General features: G+C 35.5%; 1 protein-coding gene across 2 annotated transcripts in view; it reads right to left on the bottom strand.

Annotated features, from left to right (window-relative positions):
- LOC125675705 (pyridine nucleotide-disulfide oxidoreductase domain-containing protein 1-like) overlaps positions 1-14,292 on the bottom strand; it is a 41,628-nt gene extending 27,336 nt beyond the window's left edge. Inside the window, exons 1-5 of one of the 2 annotated variants that reach the window (XR_008801996.1) lie at positions 14,130-14,278; positions 9,568-9,648; positions 6,155-6,274; positions 4,884-4,955; positions 1,442-1,498 (exon numbers count right to left, since the gene is read on the bottom strand). Coding sequence is in view for 1 of the 2 variants with exons in the window: in XM_056160641.1 (XP_056016616.1) it covers positions 1,442-1,498; positions 4,884-4,955; positions 6,155-6,274; positions 9,568-9,648; positions 14,130-14,264 (465 nt within the window). In the remaining variant the exon portion in view is untranslated. Of the gene's footprint in view, positions 1-1,441; positions 1,499-4,883; positions 4,956-6,154; positions 6,275-9,567; positions 9,649-14,129 lie in introns of both variants that reach the window. The other variant, XM_056160641.1, reaches the window with a different exon arrangement.
- Positions 14,293-18,675: the final 4,383 nt, after the last annotated feature.

Below are 18,675 nucleotides of genomic sequence, written 5' to 3'. Positions count from 1 at the left end.
CTGAGCTTGTTGTCCACCATTTTACTTGTTTACAAACAACACAGCCTTAACTTAATGTAATTTTATGCTTTAAAATTTGCAATTTCATCAGTCGATACAAATGTCTAGTTAATTAAAAGGGAATTAAATCCCCCACCCCCACCCCTAAAAAAAACCTCCCAAAGTTAATATTCTGGTGAACTCACTCTGAGGTACACACCAAAAAAGATCGCCTGAACCAATCAGAAAGCATCAAACTTTCTGATCATTCAATAATGTCTGTAATAAACCTACACTGTTCTAATATGGATTTTAATTCTTGACCTTTGAACTTGACATAATGAGCTATATATTACGAATAAATGTCTAGGTAGATTGTATTATATAGTGATATAAAAGCAATAGACACATTGGGTAAATCATTCATAATTGGCTTCACTAATTAAACAAATTAGGTCATGCTTCCACTGTTTACACACTCCATAATACAAACAGCCCAGACATTCACTCCAAAATACAAACAGCCCAGACATTCACTCCAAAATACAAACAGCCCAGACATTCACTCCATAATACAAACAGCCCAGACATTCACTCCAAAATACAAACAGCCCAGACATTCACTCCATAATACAAACAGCCCAGACATTCACTCCAAAATACAAACAGCCCAGACATTCACTCCATAATACAAACAGCCCAGACATTCACTCCATAAAAAATTTACATTCACCAACACTTTGCCAATGACAATCCTTTGCTAGTTCAATACTAGTATTTACATTTCCTTGGAAGTGGGAAGAGTGCGGAAAACCACAAAGAACAGACTGAGTGACAGACTGAGTGACAGACAGAGGAACAGACAGACGAAAAGGAAACTTATAATCCCTTACAGGGGCTGATAACTCTTATCTGATCAATAACACAGAATACATTGTAGCAACAGATCACAGTGCAAGTGGCCATCAATTCTTTTTGTGCAAGACACTTCTACATATATAAAAACCTCAACTGTATGGCATTCTTTAAGTTTCATTGTATAAGCTAGACTTTACTGAATAATGACTGAGTCCATGAATCATTGTCTACTGCACTTTCTGTTCTCTCTTTTTACCCCTCGATTCAAAAGGTAGGTCAAAGGTCAAACACTGCTGAGATAAAAAAAAAAAAATGGAACTGTAGTGACATCTGTTGTTTGGCATCTGAACGCCTTCTATCACAGCTTTTGCATGCTGTTTTTATTTTTCTCCATTTTACTGGTGCTGATAGACAATATGTGAACTGATTATTCTAACCTTTCTGTTACCTTTCTACACTCTTGGGTCTTTGGTAATAGTGACCAAATGTGTGAATGTGTAAGTATTAACAATGTGATAAGTATGCTGACAAAAGTAGGACTAATTTGATGATAGATTTACATTGCATTGTTCTGTATTCATGCACTGTATAGTGCCTACATTACCTTTACACTCTCTGTGTCGCGAATTCCAAGGACGTAGGGGTTGTTGTCCGTAATGAGCTGTAAATGACAGGTAGACGTAATAAATAAATTAGATAATTAGTATGAACATACATGAAAATATTTATTATTTTGTCAGATTGAACACCCAACATTTCTGGAAACCATACAAGGTTACAGTAAACATGCTTATAATAAGAGGCCCATGGGCCTCATTGCTCACCTGAGTCACCTTGGCCCATATTCAAAGATTTTCCCTATATATTCGCATGTAAAACTTTGATCCTTATTGTGGCCCCAACCTACCCCCGGGAGACATGATTTTTACAAAGTTTGGTTGAAATTGGCCCAGTGGTTCTGGAGAAGATGAAAATTTGAAAAGTTTACGACGACGACACCGCCAACGACAGCAGACAAATTTCCATCAGGTGAGCTAATAAATTCACGCTTACAGTGAAGAAATTTTTTTTTATTCCTTGTAGTTCTGAAACTTAGTATGAACTTATTGGATATAACGAATTATGTTTATAATGAATCAAAATTGTTTATCCCGAGTACTTCACTATAAGCATGTTTTACTGTAATAGAGCAGCCATTGAAACATAAGGTCCATGAGCTTTATGCTCACTTGTGTCACACACTGCTTTCAGAGAAATGTGGATTTTTAGGAAATCAATGGACCATTCCCTATAATTTTTCTATCATATGAACCAGTTGTGGTGGGTCAGTGGTAGAGTGTTCACTTCATAACCAAGAAGTCATGAGGTCGGGACCTGCTCATGGCCATGTGAAACCGACGTCTTGAAACCAAAGATGTTAAAATAGGTAGAGGTTGATGCTTTACTATGCTTGGTTTCTAAAAGTAACAATCACAGGTCTTTCAGATATGACCTTAAAAACGGAGGTCCTGTATTTTGGCAGAACGTGCCAAGGTAAATCTTCTCCTCATAAGCAACCTTTCAGCCATATTAGCATGAGCTTACATGTATTTCATATCTCAATTACTATACTATGGTTCCAGATATATATCTAAGAGTTTTTCCACAAGTGATCTTGACCTTAGTCAAATGACCTTGGATGAGGGTCATGACGAATTGCCTGGTCATATGCAACCTTTGTGCCAAGTACTATCCAAATATTGAAAAGAAAAGAGTAATGTATTTTCAGTTTATAAACCAATCATAGCCCCACTATGGGGCTAGAGGCCTTGTCTGAGTCATTAGAAGTTCAAAAGTTTGGTAGAGGCTTTCATGTTCATCATAACTGTTCACCCAGTTATGTGCCAGATGTCTAGTAGAAAATAAGATTTTTAAAGATTTAATACATCTTTATGTGATCTCCCTCGACTCACAACTTTGGTAGAAGCCTCTATGCTCATGAATTTTACAATTTTGTTCAAGGAATCCATGCTCACTAATTCTACTGTTTTGGTATAGAACTCCATGAACAATATCACTATGAACCAAGTTTGTTCCCTGGATGTTCAGGAGAAGGGAAGAATTTTAAACATTTAATGCATTTCCACTACATAATTATGATAAACATAACTACACCATGGGCCTAAATCTCTGGCCATGAATTTCACCATTTAAGTAAAGGCCTCCATATTCAATGTAAATCTAGCTATGCATGAGCTGTGTTCTCTAGCTGTTCACAAGTAGAGAAGAAATTTTTTAACATCATAATAATTTTTACTCTATTTTTCATATACAGCCATATGCCCAAAACTCTGACCCAGGGTCCATCAATTTCACAAGTTTGGTAAAGATTTAACAATGAACCAGGTTTCTTTAAATCCCCACATGTTCAGGAGTAGAAAAGTAGATCCGTAAGCATAATACATTATCACAATATGAACCATGCATGTACCCCCCCCCCCCCAGATTCTGAACCTCTGACCCCAGGACCATGAATTTCACAATTCTGGTAAGCCTTTACGCTCATTGCAATGATGTACCTATTTTTATGTTAGATATTTAGGAGTATAGGAGAGGATTTTTAAAAACGTCCTGATTTTAAACCAAAAAAAATATAGGGCCCCTAAAGGGTAGTCAACACAAAATTCACAATTTGTGAAAACTATAGCCAATGGCATGCAATTTCCGAAAAGTTGAAAATATTAGAGAGTTTATGACGCACATTGTACGCCAGACACAGAAACACATGCATGGATAGCAACAGGTTTACTGAGTGACTCAAGGTGACCTAAAAATAAAACCTGTCATATACATATACCAAAGGCAGTACGCAAGTTCTCAGTTCATGACATTCGTATAATGAAACAGCTCTATATAATGTTACAATCATTAAAACTGCAATGTCACCAGGAGCATACTGCTGACTATATCAACTTTCCTTCCAAACTATGTAATTAAGAGCTGAAGAGAGTATCATGTAACTGCCTTTTTGTTCTATATACATTCACAGGATACATTTACAAAGAGAAAGTTGTATTCATCAATTAGCTGTCCGAGAAAAATCTGTCCCTGCCATATATTTAACAAAAACATGTACATAATTGTTGGTAATTCCTAATCACCTAAACAATTAATTATAGCTCACCAGCTAGACTTGGTCCCATCAGTGTCTGCAGGGAGATTGGCATAATCTTACTATTCATTAACCAGATTTTTGACTTTTTCAACTCTAATACCAGAAAGAACAGGCCTGTGAGCCAAAATGCTCACCTGAATCATCATTCACAATGAGATGTGTGAAACTAGGCCTAACCAAGTCTTTATTTGTTTATTTGGACAAGTGCACACAAATGAAGAAGTTTTCTTACACAGTCCTTGAAAACTATCAACAGGTTTTTATTTTTTTTTTAATTCTAATTTAAAATGATCCTGCTGAAGCTATGCATATGAGCAGATTGACATGACCCTGACAGTCAATAAGTATTTTCCTTGAGAAGGCAAATTACTTTCCCTTCATAATTATCAATTGGTTTGCTGATCTCTGAGCTGTAACATCCAATGACATATGTAACGACTCACGCACTTTACTAACAATAATCCTATAGATCACAAGTTTATCCAAATTGGACTATTCTTATGGAGAAATCAATCTCATCATAATTATAATTACTTGGGAATTATTTAAACTGGAAACAAACACTAACAGCAATGGAGGCATAGTTTATTTCACCAACCACAACTAGAAGGCTAGTGGTTAAGATGCTCACTTAGCAACATAGAGGTCCCCGGTTCAAATCTCAACCCCGCTGCAGTGCATCAAACCTAAGACATTTAATACTGGTAGTGACAATTTCCTCAACAGTTCAACATTAGGAGACAAAGTCACTAGTCTATCAGATATTCATATGTCTATAATCACTTCAACTGATGACTTCTACATAAAGGAGTGAAAAATTCTTGAGTGGGAGGTATAAAACAACACACCTCACCAATACATTCCTGTTTTGAATTGCAATCCAGTTCATTACCTTTGGTCTCCCTCCTGTACAAAGACAAAGCTTCTGATAGTGAACCTCTTCTCCATCACTGAGCTTTATCACCTGCCAATCAAATTAAAGCATTCAAATCACCTGGGTAATTTCTTTTCATAATTGCTCTTGAGAAGTTTAGGTTTTGATTTCGGTATGGGATGGAAGGTTGTGACTACATATGAAATAGCATTTTAATACAGTACATATGAATTTCTAGACTATAACTACATTAATCAAGTTGATATGTCCACACAATAATTTTACAAAATCATTTTCTAAAAACTTTTAATGACCTTTGGTCAGAACCAGGCCACAACCTCCGTATCCAGTATGAACATTACCTATTTCTCTGTCAACAGACAGAAGGATGGACAAGTTGATTTCAACATGTCCTTCCCAATCCTAGATTGCTGAGGGTATAATTGCACATTTTGACTGCTCAAATAAAAGAAAACTCAGACTTCAGTTTGAGATTTTTTCATGAAATCTAAGTCTGATGACCTAGCTATATAAATCTTGTTAAATAACAAGCTTAAATCAATACAAGCTGTAACTGACTGTATTTTTTTAACTATCCAATTATGTACAAAACAAAACCTATCAGTATTATATATAATTAAAATAATCCCCAAGATCTGAAGATCTCCACAAAATAAACAAGGGAATATTGTTTGAGAGCATTACGCCTACAATGAGCGTTTCGTATAAACCACCATTGCGTCGTATACACAGACATGGGAATGATGACTGCCGAATGTAATCGGGTTGCAGAGACCGGGGTCATATATACAAAGACGGAAACTTACGTGAGTAACTACACGTTTCATTTGTTTTAAAACAGTACATTGTTTCATAAATGACAAAAAGTACTATAAGTGAAAGAAAGTAATAATTACGCAATTGTGTCACTGAAATGAAATTTTGGTAGTGATCGAATATGCTACAAAAATTGGTTTGTTAAATTGTTTACAAATTTGACACATGCTCAGTGCCTTCTTTTGCTTTTTTCCGAACTGGTGACCTCCGAGGTCAATGCACATCGGAAATTATGAGCAGGAATTACTGACAGGATGACAAAGATTCATGGATCGACATTTTCTGCTGATTTGACGGGTTTATTGCTTCAGATTCACTCTGATTCTATGAAGTTATATATACATGTATTCAATCACAGATATGTTAAATATTTGTTCTTCTGTTTTTCAATTTATTTACCGTCAGTTACAGCTTGTATATAGCTTTAATACACTGTAATCACATGTACTAACATGTGACTTGGCATTGAGGGAGTGCAAGCTCTTCTGGATCACCTTGACATTCACACACTCGGACTGCAGTGAGATAATGGACCTCTCCTCCACATCAAAATCCTCCAGCGTCTTTGTTATCTTCATTAAACAAAAATAGGAGTTCATGAGCTAACTGTTCATTTTTGGAAGAAAAACAAAAATCATTTTCAATAGCAAGCACACAATATATAGGTTCTACAGACCCAAAGACATGCTACTACACCTCCAAAGTGTTCTGTTTCGTTCCGTGCAAACCATTTATTGTTCTGAACAAATTGTTCAGCATTCTGTGCAAAACTTTTTCTGCAAGAATTGTTCCATGCAAGATCAAGCCACGCCCATAGAAATGTGCAGATTGTTCAAACCAGTTCGTTACGGACCAATTGCAAGTCAATAGAAATAACACGCAGATTGTACATGTTCAGCTAATCGGGGTATTTAGAATTAAGAGAAGTATTTGACTTCATGCAGAAGGTGTGAAAATGGTCCCAGGCAATAAAGACATAATAAAAGAGATATTTATAGAAAAAAATTTTCAAAAATATTTGTGAAATTTGCAAATAATTTTGTTTAGCTCAATTTTTGAGATAATTAAAGCCACGGCAAACAGCTATATGTTCAAAATGACTTGAAATATGTACTAATCAAACCTTTATTTGAATATCACTGCTCCAAGAAACAGAATTTTATTATTTCAGTTTTATCTATTATAAGTATCCAATATCAAAGCACAGTTGTAATTCTAAACGAGACACATGTATCAGATCCATGCAAATACCAGAAATATGTTTGAGTATTCCCCATATTATAAATCAAACACACATACACACTGAAACAGCATATGCATCGGATTGATTGATTGCTTGTTTGCTTTATGTCTTGTCGATAATTTTTAACTCATATTGAGACGTCACCAGCTGTAGGTGAAGTACGTACCACAAATTTAGACTCCTGCTTAGAGCTCGGGGCCGTAGTAGTGAGAGTTTTTTAGCATGCCAACCCCTGCCGCGACACAGGACCCCCTTTTTAAGATCATATCCGAAAGACCCTTGATTTTCTCCTCCATATGCCGAGCATTTGGTGAAGGAGGAATTACTACCTATGTTAACATCTAAGGTTTGACACGGCCATGGCACAAGCGGGGCTCGAACTCACGACCTCCTCATGGTTACGAAGCGAACACTCTACCACTGAGCTACCGTGACTGATTTGCATTGGTATGGATACTCTTTAATTATCACACCCACTGACCCAAATTGGAACTTTATGCTGGCAGACAGATCGATTCAATTAGCTTCAATTATTAGATACCTGGTAGTTAGTCATTATTAGTTATTTTAGATTTTATATTGGGATTGAACCTTTTTATCCAAGGTGACATTTTTGTCATTTGGCTAGCACAAAGTCAATACCCCCCCCCCCCCCCCCCCCCCCCAATATATGTTTATATGTCTAATTATCTACGTCTTACCTATAACGAGAAGTTTTACTTTATTTGTTGTCATTCACATACATTGTAAAAACTTTTGTCTTTGTAAAGATTATCATTTTCCCCCCTCTTAATTCAATACACAATTTGTACCTATTTCTTAGTAACAATTAGACATACAATGTAATGACAGACATAAAACTATTTAGTAAAACTTTATAAGTTTTTATTCGTTCTTTTAATTTTGAATTTCTAGATAAGTATTACTGTGTACAAATTTTTTCATGTTTGAATCATGCACTCTCTTAAAAAGCCGAATAATGTCAAAAAATCAAAGCGTACAAGCCACGACTACTGTATGGTGCTGACCATACAGATTGTTCACAAAGCGAGAAGTGTTAGGTGCAACCCATCCAACGTTCCATGAAAGAATCATTTCATACCATTCCATGCAAGTGGTGAAGTAGCACACTTCAAGGTCTGTATATAGAGAAAATATTTTTACCCCCATCTAAGGAAGCAACATGACTTCAGGTGGATTTACAAAGGGACAAAATTGACTGGGTTGAAAATTGCATGTGTCAAAAGTTTTCTGACAATAGATTTTAGACATTTTAATAATTACATGTATGTAGATAGAATATAACAGCAGTCTTTCTTATATTCATGTAATGAACATAAATGAAAACTGGGGCATAATTGGATAATTTTCATCCTAAACATACTAATAAAAAATAAATCATATGATTATAGGGTAAATTAATGGTCTCAGACTGACAGCTTTGAGAACTGCACCGCATATACCTGACCAGTGTGATGTAAAGTACAGTGTACTACCTTTTTATAATTTAATTGTGATTATACTTTACCTTTTTATAGTTTGTGATTATACTTTACCTTTTCATAGTTTGTGATTATACTCTACCTTTTTATAGTTTGTGATTGCACTCTACCTTTTCATAGTTTTTGATTATACTTGACCTTTTTATAGTTTGTGATTATACTTGACCTTTTTATAGTTTGTGATTATACTTGACCTTTTTATAGTTTGTGATTATACTTGACCTTTTTATAGTTTGTGATTATACACTACCTTTTTATAGTTTGTGATTATACTTTACCTTTTCATAGTTTGTGATTATACTTGACCTTTTTATAGTTTGTGATTATACTTTACCTTTTTATAGTTTGTGATTATACTTTACCTTTTTATAGTTTGTGATTATACACTACCTTTTTATAGTTTGTGATTATACTATACCTTTTTATAGTTTGTGATTATACTCTACCTTTTTATAGTTTGTGATTATACTTTACCTTTTTATAGTTTGTGATTACTCTACCTTTTTATAGCTTGTGATTACATTCTACCTTTTCATAGTTTGTGATTATACATTACCTTTTTATAGTTTGTGATTATACTCTACCTTTTTATAGTTTGTGATTACACTCTACCTTTTTATAGTTTGTGATTGCACTCTACCTTTTTATATATTGTTTGTGATTATACTTTACCTTTTTATAGTTTGTGATTATACATTACCTTTTTATAGTTTGTGATTATACATTACCTTTTTATAGTTTGTGATTATACATTACCTTTTTATAGTTTGTGATTATACATTACCTTTTTATAGTTTGTGATTATACATTACCTTTTCATAGTTTGTGATTATACTTGACCTTTTTATAGTTTGTGATTATACTCTACCTTTTTATAGTTTGTGATTACACTCTACCTTTTAATAGTTTGTGATTATACTTGACCTTTTTATAGTTTGTGATTATACATTACCTTTTCATAGTTTGTGATTATACTTGACCTTTTTATAGTTTGTGATTATACTTGACCTTTTTATAGTTTGTGATTATACTTTACCTTTTTATAGTTTGTGATTATACGCTACCTTTTCATAGTTTGTGATTATACTCTACCTTTTTATAGTTTGTGATTATACTCTACCTTTTTGTAGTTTGTGATGGCTTTAATCAGCGGTGAGGCAGTTACAAGAAGAATCTCTTCCTCTGGACACAAGGACGATAGCTACAAAGTCAAGAATGTAGTGTATTATCATACAACACAAGGACTGTGAATCCTGGACTACAACAGACAAATGGCTGACACATTGGTTGAATGTGTGATGTACTGATTACTAGCATCAGGTATAGGTGTTCTGCTCTTGTCTGCACATGTTTAACAAAACAGAGGCCTTAAAGAAATAAACAGATCACCAACACATCATGACAACGCAGGATTTTATTCCATTAACAGAGGACTACCAGAAAATATTACCAGTATAGCTCTATATACACAATCAAACTATATCCATCACAATACAAATTTCTATACCACCCCATCCCCTCCCCTCTTCTTTAATATCTTGCTTTATTTTCTGGGTGTATTTTAACAAATAATTAAATCAAAAGTGATTAATTCATTTCCGAAACTAAATGTTTCCCTGTAACTTAATACCTAACTGCATTGGTCACAATGTTTGCATAGAAAAATAGAACCGACTCAACAGAACATACTTATTTCAGATCACTGAACCAGCTGCCTTCCTCACTGAAATCTACATATCAATCATAACTTCATCACATAATTCACCTTCCTACTGAATCTTTACATCTTGACAATATCTAAAACAATATTCTTCCTAATAGCTCATATTATGCAGGGCTCTCAATAATCTAAAAGCAGGGCCAACAACATGTCACATTAATGCCCCATAAGAAAATATTGGTTGCTACTTTTCCCAACATTCAAGGCCTTAAGTCCTAGTCCCACCCCTTAAATCTAGTGTGTGAGTCTGTATGTACACATTAAAAACTCAACATCTTTAACATAAGAAATGTTTTAGAAACAATTATATGCACCCCCCCCCCCCCCCCCTTCGATGTGGCAATATTGAAAAGGATCAACTTCAAATTTAATATAGTGTAAACTGTGGTTTATTTACTTGTCAGGGGCAACAACATTACTAAGATTGATCATGATCTCTATAGGGGTCATCTAAACTTTTCGGGCTACCACTGTACCAAGTTTGATATACATCAAGCAAAGGGTTTTCAAGATATTGAGTGGATTATTTCTTCCTATGTCCAGAGTAGTTTAAACCTTGACCCGTAAATGACCTTTGATCTTGTGACTTCAAAGTCAATAGGTACCAGTATATCAAGTTGTATGTCTGTGAAGCAAAGGGTTCCCACAATATTGAGTGGACAATACCATTCATATGTACAGAGTATCAGCTAGTGTATCAGGTTTGATGTTTGTCAAACAAGGTTTTCTTTTTGGACATTTAGTGGACAATGGATTCCTACCTGCACATCAAGAGTAGTATAACTCTTGACCTTTGACCTTGTGATCATAACTGATTGGGGTCATCTACTATTTATTGAGCAGGCAATATCTTCATATGTCGGTAGTAGATTTAGACTTGACTTGTGACCTCAAAATCAATGGGGGTCATCTACTCTTTAGGGGAAACAAGTAAAAAAAAATTTATGTATGTCAAATAAATAGTGTTGGCATTGAACGCTTGGTCTACCAACAAACCAACCTACAGGCAAACAAATATGCCCCCTTTTCTCAAGGAGAAGGGAGGAGCATCAAAATGACCAAAGCATAAAGAAACCTGCCCCCATCGCAGGTGCCAGTACACCTTAAAGAAAAATATTGTAGATAGATACATGTATTAGAGGGTGAATACACCATACAATAATATATATATACGTACATACATGTACATTAAAACTTGACATGAATTTTATAAGTTAACCCATTTATAAAAATGATAGGCGCCCTATGGATCTAGAAACCATGGTGTTGAGTTCAGAATGAAACATTCACTACACCTTGCATATCACTTTCCTAATCATCCCTTTAGTCATGCTAAACCCTGACTAGACCAAGATCACACATCTATTTCATTTTGCTGCAACCTGACTAGACCAGAATCACATTTCTACATTATATTCCATTTGGCTGCGACACGACTAGATCAGAATCACATTTCTATATTCCATTTGCCTGAACCAAGACTATAGTCCAAGATGTGGATCCATGTACTTTCATTTCTAAAATGGCTAATTATTGTACACACCTTAATAAACCGATAATAGTTGGCAGGGAAATTGTGAATGTTTTTCCACAAGAGTTCATGTAAAGTAGAAAACACCAGAATCAATGAATGCAGTAAATGACATCATGAATGATGAGTAGATTGGGTATAAAGTTATTGCTCAGAGGCTCCCAGAGCCTGACGACATAGAAAGTTTTCAATTTGTAAGAATAGGACACATGACATAACATTACAATGATTAGAAGACGATTTTGAATTGAAATTGGAAGATCAAATACTGAAGAGACCCTACAGATTGATTTCCCCCCCTGAACCCATTCTTGCCACAGAAAATGTATTAAAGGGACTGATTCACAATCCCACCCCCCACCCCCAAATCTTTTTTTCTGAAAAGGTTTCACAACAAAACTGGAGGTTATACATTATGACAGAATTTTAAGCTTGATCATTATAGAGAGTTTATTATTTGTTGTACAAAGATTGAGATATATTAAATTGTTTACAATGTTTTGAAAATCTATAGATATCGATTTATTCATAAGTTTAGGATTTATATCACATTTCAAGTATGCTTCAGGTAAATTGTGTCATCTAAAAGTTAAATTTGTGTCTGTAAAATAAGGATGCTTTAAATTACAAAATCATCATTTCACTAGTTTGTTTGTAAACATAAACAAGGCTGAAGCTTTGTTCACAAATACAAAACACAGAGTTGAGGCTAATATATTGCTCTTATCCTTGAAAAGGATCGAGGGTCAAAATTATGGGTAACAGTTCACCTGGGTATGAATTCTCCAGAAGTCTTACCCCATATCTTACATATGGAACAGTACAGAAATTCAAACGAATGCCAAATTGAATTCTAATTGCCTTAATTACTAAGGAAATCAAGTGAATAGGATGCAGTAAGATTTCTGAAGTGTTTTCTATTGTGATTTTGAATTAGTATGAAATGAAATGCTCTTAAATGTAATTTTAATATCAATATAAAAAATCTGTGGAGAATTTCAGACTTTATGGAGTATATGCAAATGCATTAGTGCATGTACATACTTAAACGTAATTGTAAAGTGCAGTGGTCTGCATGAACATATTTTCTCTTACTTAACTTGCATGATCAAGAGAGACTCTACCACATCACTAGAAAAGCTACATGTAGCTCACTAGCGAGGCAGAAGAAGTTCCCTATCACTACCCCTCTCCCCCTGCTCAGGAAAGATTCATCCTAACAGTGAGCATGGGTCCTCTCTGATCCTTTGTTCTTCAACACCGCCATCCTCCACCACGACACCGTCGTCCGCCGAACGAAACCATGTCTGTACATGGACACAAGTCACAGAGCTCAGAATAATCCGAGATTCCTCTGACTCTTACCCCCGCTTTTATATTTGACATGTGCGGAGGAGAGTCAGAGCGGACTCCATATTGAAAAGTGGGAATTCAGCGACACCAGCTGGTGTCGCTGCTTTACCTACCTCTTACAACTTTATTTCGCGGATCTATCTTCCAAGACGTGAGAATTCAGTTATCGGAAGATAAATCTATAAATAGATCATGATTAATACGATGCTATCGCCGTTTAAACGGCCCTAACACCGACAAATGGAGCATCACTTGAATTAGGTCGCCGCCTCGCCATTTGATTTCTTTGCGCATGACGTCAGCACATATAAACACAAAATTCCATCGTTTAAACGGCGATAGCATCGTATTAATCATGATGTATTTGTAGAATAATCTTCCAATAAATGAATAATCGCGTCTTGGAAGATGGGTCCGCGAAATAAAGTTGTAAGAGGTAGGTAAAGCAGCGACACCAGCTGGTGTCGCTGAATTCCCACTTTTCAATATGGAGTCCGCTCTGACTCTCCCCCGCACATGTCAAATATAAAAGCGGGGGTAAGAGTCAGAGGAATCTCGGATTAAGCTCAGAAGAGACTTAACCTGAAGAAGGACTCCCTCCAAATACCAGATGCACTATGCTGCCACCATTTTATAATGTGCAGCAGTCTGAACACACTCACTGTTGCTTAACTTGAGTGATAATTCTACTGCATTACTAGAAAAACTAGATTACTGAGACTGGGAGGGGCAATAGAAGTTTCCTCCCATCAACATAATATTAATAATCATGTGGCATCATGTCCGTATTAGTCATATCTTGTCGCAAGAACCAGCTAAACAACCGATTCTAGTTAGTAATGGTCAAGTGTAGGTTGGCGGTATGTTGTTTAATGTAACTTTCGAAAATCTTCCACTCATGAATTTCAATATGGAGACGTCACCATTGCCGGTGAAGGGCCACAAAATTTAGGTCTATCCTCGGCGCTTCACATATAAAAGAATGCAAATATTTCATGACACTGTGACTGACAGGCCCCTGTGGTGTAATTTCGAAAACTTTAAGTGATTTTAAACAAAGTGGGATAAGAAAGCTCACCGTTTCAACACAAGTCACTCCTGCTATACCACCGCCGACCACAACGTATTTAACCATCATGAAATATTCCTCCACTATCTCAGTAAACGGAAAATTATTTCGAAAAAAAATTAATTGGTTTTTCTGTGGGCGCATCCATCTTTAAAATCCCCGGATAATGTAGGAAAAAGCAAAATCGAAAACGATAAATATTCCGGTACAAGCATTGTACAAACAAATGAGGATTATTTTAAAAATACAGGTGCATTTATACAGATCCAGTATTTTCCTATCTATTGATTAAAAAGTCAGATACCTGTGATTGTAAGTAATTATAATTCAAATAAAAAAGTATGTTGATTATATCAAAGTGATAATTTGAAATAATGATCGCGTTTTCGTGTATGCTGCAGGTTAACCTCCGAAGTCGAGAAATATTGTTTTGAAAACAATAGCCGCGGTATTTCGAGACCAAGGTAAGTAGAGGTATCGAGAAAAAGCTATGAACAAGTTCTTCAACATAAATAATTCAGTTTATTATGCGTATGAAGGTATATCGTAGAATAATGACCGCGACATTCCTTTGATCTTAGCAATAGCCGTAGTATACTAACCCCCACCCCCAGACTCTTTAAAATCATAAGATTGATAGATAAGATCATTTCTTTTCGACCAGATACAGTTAAAGGCTATGTTTGTTTCAATGTATAATTGTACATAGTATCTCATCCTAAACTGTTTCATCCTTGCGACCTTAACTGTGATTATATAATAGTCATCCTCCCCAGCAGGTTTAATATGCAGAACTCTCTCTCTCTCTCTCTCTCTCTCTCTCTCTCTCTCTCTCTCTGACACATTTATGATAGGTTAAACATATTAGGGAAAATTTAGTTTTAAGCAGTTTTTTCCCAAATTACAAGTTAATTCGGAACACAATTAAATAGTTTCTAGTGTTTGGCACATCTCATTTTATTTTAAATATGCTATCTATTTCCATGGATACAGTATGTATATGACCGGTACATTTATGATAATTGACTTATCTGGACCATTTGCTGATGTAATCCTATTTACAAAGTTTGACCAGAAGTTGATCAATGACATATCATGCAGAAAAGTAGCTGCTGATAACAGAAAGTTGAATAAACTAGCAGTACTATCAAACTTAGTTGGATTTGTATTGGGAACAATTCACAACGACAAATAGGATATCCAGGAAGAAAGAACAGATTTAGCTTTATAAAAAAAAAAAAAACAACTGTTGCTGATGTCCAGGCCAATACAGAGATACGAAGAATTGGATAAAAACAAAAGTGTAGTCCTCCTGAGGTGCATGTGAAGAAAAACACCTGCACAAGATCAAGCAGAGCTAATTAATATATATACATACAGCACAACCATCTTGGATTTGAAAATGTTTTGCTGATTTTGGACCATTTTACTTGTAAAGCAATTGTTGTATCAACTAAAATAATTTACTGCGAAAACAACAGCAGAAACATTTTTCAATGATTTTGTTATACACTTATACACTATATCGTTTTCCATTACGCATTCATTTGGTTCAAGGTCAAAATTTTGAATGCAGACTGTTGAAGGAAATACTAATATATGGGATTTCTGGCATTTCAAAATTCCGCACTACTCCATATATCCCAATGGGAAATGGACTGTGAACGTTTGAATAAAACTTTGATAAACATGTTAAGAACTTTAAACCATCGAGAAAGACAGACTGGAAATCTCAAATAGGTCTTTTTGATAACACTTGTTTCATACTGATTGTTAGGCCGTTCTTGGTACGCTGATTTTGACTACGGATAACTCCGTTTACCTGATCAAGATATAGGGCTCGACAGGAGATGCTTACTCATCCCAGGCACCTGATCCCACCTCTGGTATATCCATGGGTCCGTGTTTGCTCAACTACCTATTTTGTATTGTTTGTAGGAGTTATGGGATTGATCACTGTTCTTTATCTTCCCCTTTCATAAGGTCCTTCATCTTAGACTTCTTCATGACCTTCACATGTATGCCATTGGTGAGAAATACATCTATGATAATAATAATAATGGGTAATATCATTCCAATTGAATCGAAAACAGAAAGTCTTAGTAAATGATTAGAGCTTGTCATTGAAAACTGTTACCTCTTTTTTCTGCAAGAATCTGTGTTGGGTCTGGTGTTATTTGTTCTGTATATCAATGACCTACGCAATTCGCTGATAAACGGTAGTGAGCAATACTTGTATGCTGACGTCACTACGGTATTCAATTCAGGGTATTTTTAAAGACACTGATTGCGAAAATCTTCAGAAGAACATTCGCCTATTGCATAACTGGTCAGGAAAGTGGTTACTCAAGTTTCACCGTGATAAATGTAACACCGTGAGAATGGGATAAATGTAACACCGTGAGAATGGGATAAATGTAGTATAATACCTGAACAAGGATCAATCAAATATCAATTTGTGTTCAAGATGTTATTGTAGCCATAGATAACAAGTTTCATTAATTTGAGAAATTTATCCCAAATCAATAACATTAAAACCTATGACTTTTCAACACTATACACGACCATTCCTCACGACAAATTAAAGACTATGCCTTTTGACATCATAGGCAGCTGCTTCTTCAATAAAACTGGAACTCAAAAATTGTCATATCTTGTGATCAATCATCCCAAAAATGCTTTGTTAAGCACCACATTGATTATAAGCACAAGTACTTGGAAGCTAATATCAAAAAGATGTTAAGAGTTCCTCAATGACAATATCTACGTAGTCTTTGGTTATCAGGTTTTCTGACAGTCTGCTAGAACTCCCATGGGTACGAATCGTGCTCCTTTAATAACTGACTTGTTGTTTGGTTTTTGTTTTTTTGTTTGGTTTTTTTTTTTTTTTTTTTTTTTTTGTTTGTTTGTTTGTTGTTGTTGTTGTTGTTGTTTGTTTTTTTTGTTTGTTTGTTTGTTTTTTTTGTTTTTTGTTTTGTTTTTGTTTTTGGTTTTTTTTTTTTGGTTGGTTTTTTTTTGGGGGGGGGGTTTGTATTCTTACGAGGCAGAATCTATTCAAAAGCTTCCAGTAGATGAGAAAGAATATCTTGCTGTGGCCTTCAACTCGACATTTAGATACATCAACGATGTTTTATCTATTAACAATGTTTTCTTTCATTCATATTACTATTCAGAATATCCATGTGAACTCGAAATCAAAGACACTACAGAGTCTTCCATATCTGCTTCATATCAGATATTTCAATGAACATGGGCGTTAATTACAAGAAAGGTGAAGATAACGAACAGTGATCAATCTCATAACTCTTGTAAGCAATACAAAATAGAGAGTTGGGCTAACACGGACCCCTGGATATAGCAGAGTTGGGATTGGGTACCTAAGAGGAGTAAGCATCCCCTGTCGATCGGTCACACCCGTCGTGAGCCCTATATCTTGATCAGGTAAATGATTTATCCCTAGTCAAAATCAGTGTGCCAAGAACGGCCTAACAATCGGCATGAAACACGTCAGACAGCATTTGATCAAATGATAGGTTGTATACAAGTTAACAATTCAACATTATGACACACGGGATGATTTCAGCTTTTCCATCGTCAACTCACCATATTTATCTAACAATATTCCATTATCACCCGCATGTGGTGTTTATGTTTTTCAACTGATTCGATAGGCGAGAGCATGTTCCACATATGATCTTTTTTTTTTAAAAATCGAGACAGGCCTCTTATAAATAAACACATGTTACAGGATTTCTACAGTCTCATTTAAAATCAGCATTTCGCAATTTGTTTCGTTATACTTTGCAAATATAACGTGTCCTTAGGCCGAATGCTGTCTAACGTGTTATAGATCGATTTATACATGTTGATTTGACTACGGATTAATCCGTATAACTGATCAAGAAATGGGGCCCACGGCGAGTGTGACCAGTCAACGGTAATGTTTACACCCCTAGGCACGTGATCCCATCTCTGATGTTTCCAAGTTCGTGTGTGTCTTGTGAGACATCATCTCATATATGTTATATGCAAATTCAGTATAGAACCCATTTCTAACAAGAGGTACTGTGAGCAATGCTCACTAAGAATACCCCCTCCCCTCCCCCCCCCCCCCCACCCGCTTACCCCAATCTCCCAAAGGGTGTTAATAGATATAAATTACCTCTTTCCTGAGTGTAAAAGTATGGTATGCCTTTGTAGAAGGAAATGGAAGATATAGTCCGAACACAAATCCATGGCTTAAACCTATAATTTTGACCTTGAGATCAAAGGTCAAGGTCATAAAAAGGTTATGGATGTACATGACACATAGTCTCATGGTGATACACCCATGGCTTATGGTATGATTATGTCAAAACCCTATAATCAATTTTGACCTTGAGGTCAAAGTTCAAGGTCATGAAGGTACCCAACACATCGTCTCATGGTGATACACTCATGTGTCAAATGTGGTAAGCCCATGTCAAAGAACAAAGAAGTCATGGCCCTGACACGAATCCATTGTAAAAACTTTTAATTTTTACCTTGAGGTCAAGGTCATATGGAGGTCATGAAG

The sequence above is a fragment of the Ostrea edulis genome, chromosome 3 (assembly GCF_947568905.1).
Source record: "Ostrea edulis chromosome 3, xbOstEdul1.1, whole genome shotgun sequence".
Taxonomy (NCBI): Eukaryota; Metazoa; Mollusca; class Bivalvia; order Ostreida; family Ostreidae; genus Ostrea; species Ostrea edulis.
Note: the sequence above shows the minus strand (reverse complement) of the source record. Positions and strands in the feature narration are given on the sequence as shown.